The 12496-nt window shown below is 38.7% G+C and overlaps 1 protein-coding gene across 1 annotated transcript in view; it reads left to right on the forward strand.

Moving 5' to 3' along the window:
• LOC113054050 (A disintegrin and metalloproteinase with thrombospondin motifs 6-like) overlaps positions 1 to 12496 on the forward strand; it is a 107120-nt gene that overhangs the window by 24194 nt on the left and 70430 nt on the right. Inside the window, exons 10-11 of the mRNA XM_026219337.1 lie at positions 4734 to 4839; positions 6905 to 7051. Coding sequence (XP_026075122.1) covers positions 4734 to 4839; positions 6905 to 7051 — 253 coding nt within the window. The remainder of the gene's footprint in view (positions 1 to 4733; positions 4840 to 6904; positions 7052 to 12496) is intronic.

The raw sequence follows: 12496 nt of genomic DNA on the forward strand, positions 1-12496 counted from the left end.
TGCTAAATAATTTGGTGAGATTATTAAAAAAGACTTTACTGTCCTGTCTTTATAGAGCCGTTTGACTCACGTTGAGCTCAAACATGGCTCAAAGCCTCCTGCCTCTACAGCCGCCGCTGTCTCTTGTTTAATTTCCAAACATTCCCACTCCTGTCTGCTACGGGACAGAGATGTTTACCCCTCCCCTAGGCAAGCCAAAAGAAGAAAAGGAGCGAAGAAAATTAGACTATACAATGTATAACCGAGAACAACAGATAAAAGAAGAATTAATATGTTTAGTCAGGATAACTGAGCAGAAAGCAAACACTGGTGTTTTGTCCCCCTTAAATGGTCTGCAAGCAATGTCAAATCCTTGTCTTATCTGAACAAGCCCCCTCCAGTGCTCAACCGTATATCTTAGAAGTAATATTGTGACTCCAGGGGTGGTTTGACAGATTGACCGCATTCGTCACATTCCCCGGGTCCCTTTAATTGCCCTGGAATCTCCTCTGCTTCCTTGCTGTCCCTCTCCTCTTTCTCTACCTCATCTTCACTTCAACACCCCCCATTCACCTAGAGGCACCATCGTGATCTCAGGTCAACGTGTTGCACTCTGGGGGTCAATGGGTAATCAGGGAGCGGGGATAACACAAGTCACCCACGGCTTAGGAAAACAAGCCCCACCAATAAGCTTTCGACTCAGCCTCTTCTCACTAGCTTTCTTCCATCCCGTATCTCTTTCCTTTTTTTACCCTTCTTGCCTCCAGTTGGTGTCTTATTAGCCTTTGATTTGCATGTCCACACTTGTTTGGGCCTCTGGATAAGTAAGATAAAGAGTCCAGAAGTGCTTTGTTGGAGCTCCTCTCTGTATTCCATGTTCTTGTGCAATATCTGTAATAATATTTTGCTCACAGGGAGGTCAGGTTTATACCTTTCCAATACTCTTTTTTTTATATTATCAACTTTAAAGCAGTAGCTTAGTCTCATGGCATTCCATATCTGTATAATTTTTACAGTGATGAGGTCCTGTTTATTTATTTATTTGTTTGTTTGTGTGTTTATTTGTTTGTCCTGTATATTAATTTGTTCCAAAATTCAATTAATACATTTCTTTAATAATGAGCATGAGTTTGACTTTTTACATTTCTGGAGAGGCGTAGTCGAAAATGTCAAGGTGATAGTTCCAATATTAAAATGAAAGGGGGGGGGGGAGCCTCATTAAAATAATTAAATTCTTAAGTAGTCTGAAATTATCTTTTATTAATATTTCTAATATTAATATTTCTATTAATATTTATAATTTTTTTTTTGCAAAACTGCCATTATTTGAACCACACTGTGTGGTGTGACCAATAATGTCATGTAGTGGAACCAACATGCAGAAAACAATAACAACATAAAAAACATAAATTCTATAACGTTCGTGTTTGAGACAAAAATTAATATATATAAATATATGGTATATATGTTGAGTTATATAAAAGGCAAAGACCAGATTTTAAATGTTTCAGTGATCATTTTCCACTATAGCTCTTAAATTTAATATGCGCAACCTTGTGTAAAGACACTTAACACTAGGTTTGACTAGACCAAATCTCTTGGATCAATTGGATCTCACATGTCTTGTAATGAAATATCACAACTGTGAATACAAACATTCTTCAAAATATTTAAATGTACTTGTTCTTGTGCAGCACCTATTTAAAAGCACAGAAAGGTGCTTCTAAACTTATACAAGACTCAGCTGTTGAAATTAAAGGCTGAGGTCTCTGCATTTGAATTTGCAAAGATAAACTTCCCACCACATGTCTGATCTAATCAGAGACCAGAGCAGGCTTCTTGGATCTTGGATGGTCCTCATGCATCTAACTTTAGGGTTTTGTGTTTTCCTCCCACCGACCACCCACAGGTGTAATCTGGTGAGAATTGCTCTGCTCTCCCAGGTTAGATAGAGGGGAAAAAAGAACTAAGAAACACCTGGATTTTGCAAAAGCCTATTCCACAACTTCATAGCTTCAAGGGAACTCCCTCCCCTTAACAGAAGCAGCGGGCTTTGAGACTGTGAAGACAAAATCTTTGCTTATTCTTTGTGAGGAGGACACATCTGATATTTTTATAAGACAAATTAAATTACTGCTTTTGTTTTTAGGAATTTTTAAAATAATTTTATTAAATGTTGGTTCGTTAATATCTTATTGCTTCAGAAAACAGTATATACAGGTGCTGATCATATAATTAGAATATCATCAAAAAATTTATTTATTTCACTAATTCCATTCAAAAAGTGAAACTTGTACATTATATTCATTCATTACACACAGACTGATATATTTCAAATGTTTATTTATTTATTTATTTTGATGGTTAAAACTGACAACTAAGGAAAATCCCAAATTCAATATCTCAGAAAATTAGAATATAACTTAAGACCAATACAAAGAAAGGATTATTTAGAAATCTTGGCAAACTAAAAGTATAAAATTAAAAAGTATGAGCATGTACAGCACTCAATACTTAGTTGGGGCTCCTTTTGCCTGAATTACTGCAGCATGCGGCGTGGCATGGAGTCGATCAGTCTGTGGCACTGCTCAGGTGTTATGAGAGTCCAGGTTGCTCTGATAGTGGACTTCAGCTCTTCTGCATTGTTGGGTCTGACATATCACATCTTCCTCTTCACAATACCCCACAGATTTTCTATGGGGTTAAGGTCAGGCGAGTTTGCTGGCCAATTAAAAACAGGGATACCATGGTCCTTAAACCAGGTACTGTTGGCTTTGGCACTGTGTGCAGGTGCCAAGTCCTGTTGGAAAATGAAATCTGCATCTCAATAAAGTTGGTCAGCAGCAGGAAGCATGAAGTGCTCTAACACTTACTGGTATATGGCTGCGTTGACCTTGGACCTCAGAAAACATAGTGGACAAACACCAGCAGATGACTGTGGACCACTCAGCAGCAGTCCAGTCCTTTTTGGAGCGAGACGCTTCTGATGCTGTATGTTATTCAAGAGTGGCTTGACACAAGGAATGCGACAGCTGAAACCCATGTCTTGCATACGTCTGTGGTAAGTGGTTCTTAAAGCACTGACTCCAGCTGCAGTCCACTCTTTGTGAATCTCCCCCACATTTTTGAATGGGTTTTGTTTCACAATCCTCTACAGGATGTGGTTATCCCTATTGCTATACACTTTTTTTCTACCAAATCATTTCCTTCCCTTCGCCTCTCTATTAATGTGCTTGGACACAGAGCTCTGTGAACAGCCAACCTCTTTTCCAATGAACTTTTGTGTCTTCCCCTCCTTGTACAAGGTGTCAGTGATCGTCTTTTGGACAACTGTCAAGTCAGCAGTTTTCCCCTGATTGTGTAGCCCACAGTTCTAGACTGAGAGACAATTTAAAGGACTTTGCAGGTGTTTTGAGTTAATTAGCTGATTAGAGTGTGGCACCAGGTGTCTTCAACATTGAACCTTTTCACAATATTCTAATTTTCTGAGATACTGAATTTGGGATTTTCCTTAGTTGTCAGTTATAAACATCAAAATTAAAAGAAATAAACATTTTAAATATATCAGTCTATATGTAATGAATGAATATAATATACAAGTTTCACTTTTTGATTGGAATTAGTGAATAGACTTTTTGAGGATATTCTAATTATATGACCAGCACCTGTAGTTCACATGATACACTGTGAAAAATCAAAAACAAACAAACAAACAACAACAACAACAAAAAAATGTAATGTGTTAAAATGAAGGAATTTTGCATATATATTTTTTACAGGTGGTTTTCCTGTATTTTACATTTTGCACTTCATAATATTTTGTTTTATGGTTAACGGAAATGTCCTCATGTGCATTTTGTTTTGATACTTTTGTGCTCCTTTTGCATCCTTTTTTGATGCTTAGAAGCCCCATTTATTGTAAATGCAAGTAAAAGAGCAACCATTCCCTCCAAATTCCTTTTTTTCTGTTACATAGAAGAAAGTTGTATGAAATCTTATTAATGTACCCAAAAATGTGCAGACAATCCCAGAAAAGAACAAAAAAATTCAACATAAAGCAAGAGACTGTGACTTATAAAAAATTACTTAAATTCATTACAATTTATGCTTATAGGAGTAACATGTTTTATGTTATCAACATGATGATCCAAATCTCTATTAATCTCTAGCCAAACCTCAATTGTTAGTCGATTGTCCATTGTACTTTGCATAATATTGAGTGTTGTTCGTTTAACTTTGTTGCTGTCTATGAGGAGTGTTTTAAATCAGTCAATTCTTATGTCACATTTTAGTCATCAAGCTGCCTATGTAGAAAGATTTGTGAAAGTTAAAGAACAAACCTAACAGGTTTAAGAAAATGATTTATTTCACTCTTTTTGCAACTCTGAAACCTTGAATAACTAAAACATCTATATTTTAGGGGCACACAGTGATGAATTCCGAGCTCTGGTTTGAATTACTAAGTGGTACCTTGTTACCAGATGTAGAATTTATAATTCTAACCCCCTTGTCTAGACATTTTCCAGCTAAAACATCCGTTTTTTTTTTATTTAATCGTCTAGCCGTCAAAGTTGACCCACCCCCATGGTGATTTGAAACAACGTTCGCATAAACTTCACCAGCTTCAAGTTCAGTGGTGTCGAGGTTAATGTGAAGAATCTCATTTTATTGTGGTGACTCAGTGTAGCACTTCTACACCTTGAACTGACCTCTTGTGTGTGTGTTTTTGTGTGTCTCTGTGTACGTGTGGCCAGGTTTGGCATCCGTAGCAGGAATGTGTGAGCCAGAGAGGAGCTGTAGTATTAATGAAGATATAGGCCTTGGTTCTGCCTTTACCATTGCACATGAGATCGGACACAAGTAAGTATATTTTCTCTCTCTATTTGTCTCTCTGACCATTTGCATGAATGTGAACATTCACGGTTATGGACATATGTGATAAAATATGATAATATGTTAATTGTTTTTATTTATTGGTGTTTACTAAGGCAGGCATCATTACCATTGTTTACTTAGTGGTTTACCCAACAATGAAAACTAAAACTTGATGAACACAAAAGAAGATATTTTGAAGAATGTGGTTAACCAAACAGTTGATGGTAGCCATTGTGATGTCATAGTATGAAAAAAAAAAAACACTATGTACAGTACAGACCAAAAGTTTGGACACACTTTCTCATTCAAAGAGTTTTCTTTATTTTCCTGACTATGAAAATTGTAGATTCACACTGAAGGCATCAAACTGTGAATTAACACATGTGGACTTATATATGGAATTATATACGTAACAAAAAAGTGTGAAACAACTGAAAATATGTCATATTCTAGGTTCTTCAAAGTAGCCACCTTTTGCTTTGATTACTGCTTTGCACACTCTTGGCATTCACTTGATGAGCTTCAAGAGGTAGTCACCTGAAATGGTCTTCCAACAGTCTTGAAGGAGTTCCCTGAGAGATGCTTAGCACTTGTTGGCCCTTTTGCCTTTGGATTGGGTTCAGGAACATTTTCAAATTAAGTAATTATTATTATCTTTTTTTCTTAGATTTTTTTCCCCTTTATGTTATCTTATGTGACACCTGTGTCAGAGCATGTAGTATTTGGTTAAACTGGATTGTGGGTAGCAAGTGAAATACAGCATGTAAAAGCGGTGCAACTGTTCATTGAATTGCATCCCTGAAGTACTTGGACAAAGCCCTCTATGGTTGAGAAATGGCAAAATATTCTACATGTAATGCTTTCATGTCTCATAATCTATCTGTGACTGGATTGGATTTATTGTGGTCATTACTATATATATACCTCTAGCCAAAATTCAAAGCTTGAACTGCCTGTACACACATCTTTAGGCAAATGAAAGTCTGGACAAATTAACCCAATCCTGAAAGCGTAGAAAAATAACCATGATCTAGTTCAAGATGAAGTTCAGCGTGATGGCAGTTTCCTCTATCACGTCTTGCGTCTGCTTTTGTTATGGAGCAGTTGTAAAAATAGCGCCCACTTCTTGTGGGGAAGTTTTCTCCTGCGCTGAATTATATTGAGAGTAGAGTGAAATGTCATAAATGTGTGGACTAATCTTAATCTGGCCTAGTGGTTAGAGAGTATGACTCCTAACCTTAAGGTTGTGGGTTTGAGTCTCGGCCCGGTAGTACCACGATTTAGATTTCCTTGAGCAGGGCATTGAACCCCCAACTGCTCCTTGGGTGCCGCAGCATAAATGGCTGCCCACTGCTCCGGGTGTGTGTTCACTGTGTGTGTGTGTGCACTTTGGATGGGTTAAATGCAAAGCATGAATTCTGAGTATGGGTCACCATACTTGGCTGTATGTCACCTCACTCACTGAGGAGTTGTGTGATGTGGTGGTGGGGGGGTATGTTTTATGCATTAGAGGCTGACTTCTGCTTTTGGATAGACCCCGGCTGACAACGAAAGCTTAAATGTCTCAACGTAAAGTGATCTGACTTTTTCATACAATATCCAGACAGATATGTAAGGGAACATAATTTGCACGGCTCAAATGATGTATTTGTGAAGTTGCCAGCAAGGAATGTGGCTAAATGCCTCAGCAGTCTTGTATGCCGATGGCGCGTGAGCAGATGAAAGCAGCTTGGAGAAAGGCAGGCCAGGTTCATTAAAAGATGACAACTCGATTGAGGTCTGCTCAAACGTGTAATTATTGATTGACAGGCCTGAATCAGGGTGGTGATTACAACTTTCACATTCCTTCAGTGCTTCAGACAGCCTCTAGCCTTTGACCCATCTGTCCCCTTCTCACAGCTGTTACCAAGCCAGAATGAGCCTCTCTTTACATCTTAGTTGAAGGAGGTGTCCCCTGCTCCTGATCTTTCAGAGCTGCCCAAGCTTGTTTTTTTGTGTGATGTAATTGACATGATCCTTCAAAGCTCATGATCTGCCACTTGTCTCACAGTTTCGGCATGAACCATGATGGGATTGGGAACTCCTGCGGGACCAAAGGTCATGAGACAGCTAAGCTGATGGCGGCCCATATCACAGCCAACACCAACCCCTTCTCCTGGTCAGCCTGCAGCAAGGACTATATCACAAGTTTTTTGGAGTAAGTGAAAATAGCATTTGAAGACTGCTTGCTTTATCTGTTATGTAATCATATATGATAGAATATAACACATTATTCAATTTGTTGGTCTGATTAGCAGTGAGGAAGTCCCACAAAAACCTAGCAGAAGTATGAGTCAAGAATCACTACTTTTCAAACAGATGCAAATTTTAACTATTAACACCTAGTCTGAAAACGTCATGAAATTGTAACCCTCATTCTGCGAAAAGCGTTGCATACACTGCATACACTTAACCCCACTCGTAATGTTGGTAGAACTAAATGCAAATCTTACAAAAGTTTTGCAGAGCAAGGTTTAACAACTAGATGCAACCTGTAAAACTTTGGGTACACTTTTTGGTTACACTTTATTTTAAGGTGTCCTTGTTACACAAACTTACTATTATAATAACCATTAAGGTCCCACTTTAGGTGGTCTAAACTACTGTGAACTTACATCAAAAAATAAGTACAATGTACTTATTGTGTTCATATTGTATTGCAAAACACTTGTACTGCTATTCAGTTGGGATACGGGTAAGGTTATGGACAGGCTTGGAGGTATGGGTAAGTTTGAGCGTGGGTTAAGGTGTAAGGGATGAGTCAACAGTGAAAATATAAATATAATTACAGAAATTAATTACAAATGTAATTACATGCAGGTATTTTTATAAGTACAATATAAGTACAATGTAAAACATGTATGTACATAATATTTGCATTGTACTAAATTATTAATTTAAATGTAAGTAAACTTAATATAAAGTGGGTCCACAATTAATTATGCAAAATTGCATGTAAGTAACCATAAGTCAAACCCAAATCCTAACCCTAACCACATAGTATGTTGATTAATGAATGTAGTTAATTAATATTTCTTAGTACTTATATGTACAGTATAATAACATTGTAACAAGTACACCATAAAATAAAGAAAGCAAACAGAAAGAGTCCAGGGGTGTGACATATTGTGTGGGGGGGTGGGAACTTGGGAGGAGGCCTGGGAGGAGTACGGTGGATGGAGCCCAGGGTGGAGACGACGGAGGAAGGAGCCATGGAGGAAACGGGAATGGCTTGGAGCAGGAGGAGCCAGGTGGGACCCAGGCCACAGCCATGACAGCGACCCACAGTGGAGCTGACAGAGGGAGGAGCCATGGAGGAGGAAGGGCCAAAGACTCCAGGGGACAGACCAACAGCCGCGGAGCATGTGGCGGAGGAGCCCGAGACAGAGATGGAAAGTGGATGAGCCAGGGAGATGGGGGAGGATTCGAAGAGCCAAGGCAGAGCAGATTGCAGCGGTGACTTACAAAAAAGTTGTAGATCCAAAAGTGACCGGATCCAAAAGCCATGACAGAAGAGGAGCCGAAGGGATGAAGGAGCCTGATGGAGCCGGAGGGACGAAGGGACAAGGTGTAGCCGGAGGAGTGGAGTCCCAAGGCAAAGAATAGTAGATGACAGACCAAGGTGAAGCTGGAGGGATGAGGGACTGCCAGGCCATGGTGGAGAGGAGGGAGCTAGGAGCCATGGTGGAACTGACAGGTCCATGAGCCGGGTTGAGTCCAGGGCTTAGAGGCTGAAGGTGGAGTCAAGGGATACTCCAGTCATGGCGATGCTGGAGGATGGCAGTCCTGTGGAACTCGCTCCATGGTGATGGTGGGCCGAAAGCGAGTAGAGGGGATGCCAGATAACAGCGGTGGAAGAGGCAGGAGTGGGTGGGTGGATGTGCATTTGTGAGCTACCCGGCTTAACTTTGGACCAGGAGCCTTCTCAGGGCTGGAAGCAGGAACAGGAGCCTTCCCTGGGCTAGATATGGGAACAGGAACTGTCTCTGGGCTAGACATAGGAACAGTAATTTTTCCGGGGCTAGACATGGGAACAGGAACTTTTGGGGGGCTAAACTCAGGGACTGGGGCCCTCTTTGGGCTAAACTCAGGGACTGGACCATCTTCATATTCATAAGATGTTTAAACTAGCATTGTAGAACACACACAGTGTGTCGTCTGAGTAGCTAGTTAGAGCAGCAAGGACCAGGAACAGTCTGGTATGGCCCTAGTAAAGAACACAGAGTTGTGGAATATACAAAATAGTCTTTATTATATCCCAGACATAGGGGTAAATCCAACTCAGGAACTAGGAACAAGGAATGACACACAAATACCACATAGTAGACCCGACAAACAGACTGAACAGCCTCGAACTTAAGTGCACAACTTAATTAGGGAGCAATGAGACACACCTGGAATCAAATGAAACAGTTAACATGGGAAAACTAGGTCAGGGCAGGCACATGGAGAGGGAAAAACACTCAGAAAGATTCCTGGGGCTCGACAGACAAGAGCCAATTGATTTTGCCGAAAACAAATATTTTTTTTGCAAATCTCAAAGTATCGCTTGAGTGGACTCCCTTCTCGTTCTGTTCGTACTTCAGTCTTCAGAGATTTGCTTAATAAAACAAAATGTATATTCATCTTGGTTTTTTTTATAAACCCACAACAAAGAGTGGAGGTCTCTAACTCTTACACTTATAAAATTATAATATTACAATATTTATTCTACTACCACTAATGCTGATACAGCAAAAGAGGCAGATTCTCATTAGGTATAATATAAGTTTTTATTCCCCTCTTTGCATAGCCTACCAGTGACTGTTTATTGTAAATGAAGAAGAAATTATATAGGCTATAAATAATTGAAATGTCGAAAATATGGTATATGAGGTATGTAAAAAATAAAATAGATAAATAAAGATCAGAGCTTGTGGTTTGCCAGTAGATGCCCCCCCCCCAGGCAAAAATGTGAAACTCAACCTATGATTATAACTGTGCATTAGTATCGCCAATAATAAACTTATCTTTCAAAAAATATATCTTTCAAAGATCCAATGATTATCGCAATAATGGCAGATATAGTGGCTAACTTTTCCTCAAAAGTGCTTGTTGTAGTGTCCAGCAGTGTTGGTCATCTTATTTGAAAAAAGTAATTAGTTACAGTTACAAATTACTTCTCCCAAAATGTAATTGAGTTAGTAACTCAGTCACCACATTGTAAAAGTAATTAGTTACTCAGCAAAGTAACTGTGGCGTCTTTTTTATGTTTTATAACGCTATTATGTTCTATAACATCTTTAATATATAAGATGTTTATATTAACTGATTGAAGAATAAAAACACTACAAGTATTTTAGAAAATGTTGTATTTATTTGAACTCAATATATTGCAGCCTGCCATATGATATGCATAGAAATAAAAACATATAAAAAATAAATATTGAATATAAAATTCAAGTGCAAAATTAAGACCAACAAATTTAAACTTGGGTAAAAAGAAACAAAGGGAAACCTGGCCATTTGTGCAAATCTCTGTAACTGTATATTAGGCCTAAAGTTACTGCACAATAAACAGAACACTATCCAACTCTTATTTTGCGTTCACACCAGACGCAAATAGAGCATCTGGAGCGAGTGATTTTAATGTTAAGTCAATGCAAAGACAACCTCCAAAAACAACTACATTCTCGCATGAAATACTTTCAAAACTACATGTCATGACATGATAACAGTAATATTTCGAAAATTATCTGAATAAAAATGGTGGTTGAAAATGCTGCGTGAACTCAATTGGCAGAAGCCCCCCCATGACGCGAATTCGCGTCTGTTGTGAAGTTATTTTTAATGTGCGAATGAAGCGTATGAACTCAAAATGTCCAAGCGTCCAACTACGCGGGAATAGTGCGAGTTATTCGCGCAAGTCGCGTCTGGTTTGAACACAGCATTAAATATTCAGTACAGTAACATGTTAGCATGTGTTGATGTGAGGTGGTTCATAAGATTTGAGTTGCTTGAGGCAGACGTGGATAAAGTCTTTTTTCCTTGGCATACCGTGCATGTTACAGAAACATTCTCGCCTTTAATTTGCGGTACTTCCAGTTTGAGAATGCCATTATCGCTGAAGCTGTCTTGTGTTTAGTGGTTGTCAGAGCGTGTGTGAGACAGCGTGAGCAGGGCACTGCCCACCCAGCTAATCATCATCGGATTTGCAATGGTCTCATGCAGCTGATGTGAATAGCCACTAGCCAAAGCATGACACCTCGTGCTTTATTCAACCAAATTGTAGTAACGCGACACTTTACATTCTCAGTAAAGATAACGGCGTTGCAACGATGGGAAAAGTAATTAATTAGATTACTCCGTTACTAAAAATTAAACTCCGTTAGAAACACTGTTATACTTAAACACCGTTACTCCCAACACTGGTGTCCAGGTACTGTAAATTGTAAATACTACTTTTCTTCCGAATTGATTGATAAAAACCCACACACCATGACTCAAAGATGTGTAGCAGCAGTCCAGGCACATTGGCCTCATCCCAAATGAGGCCCTTAGTACTTTGAGAAAGGGGCGTTTGTGAGCACCCTTCTGAAATCTAAATTACCAAATGTAACATTTTAACTAACTTTTGGAGTGTGCAGTTAGTGGATTACTTTAATGGGTTACTCCTTATTTTACTACCTATGCATAATTCCACTTAACAGTTGATTTAATTTTTTTATGACTGCACATATGTGCTGGATTTGAAAAATAGTTCATGCATCACTAGATGAGAGTGTGGAAGTTGAGCTGTAGTAGGCAGTCATATGCTAGTCTGTGAATTGTTAGCCTAACGCAAGACAAAAGAAAATATTAGCAGTTGCTATGGCTGTCAAAAAGTTTTCCTGGTGAATGACCTCATGTAAGAAGATTAACATCACAACCATTGCTGGCATCAGAAGCTTTATCATTGTGTGCCAACTTCCCACAGAAACACAAAGAAACTCTGCTCTGTTAGTTTGGGATGAACTCCCTGTTTGTATGTATAATCACACAGTGTCATCTGTGATTTCAGATTGAGCTTGAATACTAACCTTCCTTTTTTGGATTTGCTTAGCGCTGAGCAATTCATCAATAATGGACCTTCACTGAAATCTCAGGTTGATGTAATCTTTTGGCAGTGAAACAGCTCTGCTATGATAATGCTATTCTATTACCGCAACATTCCCATCTAGCAAATTCTGGATGTGTGGATGTATATTTCCTCGCCAGAAACTGCTGTTTAGATTTTGAGCGTGCTTGTTTGTACATACAGTAGAAACTTTCTGCAAAGAAAGTGGCTTTTGGAAAAAGTACCTGCCGTTTACTGCTTTCTTTATTACTGGGAAACATTTCGGACAGGATAATTAATAGGCAGATATATATTATAACTTTGAGATCAACATTGGCTATTAAATGTGCTTTTTGCCAATTTACAATTAATTGTGTCAGTTTCAAAATCTATAATAACCGTAAACATAGTGGGTGATAAACATTTCTCAAACATTAGTGAAAAATATTTAGTAAAAACTGAGTCAATTAAGGATTTAATTAGATTTCTGCAGTTTTTTTGTATGTATTCCAAAACAACATAATTGTG

The sequence above is a fragment of the Carassius auratus genome, chromosome 35 (assembly GCF_003368295.1).
Source record: "Carassius auratus strain Wakin chromosome 35, ASM336829v1, whole genome shotgun sequence".
Classification (NCBI taxonomy): domain Eukaryota; kingdom Metazoa; phylum Chordata; class Actinopteri; order Cypriniformes; family Cyprinidae; genus Carassius; species Carassius auratus.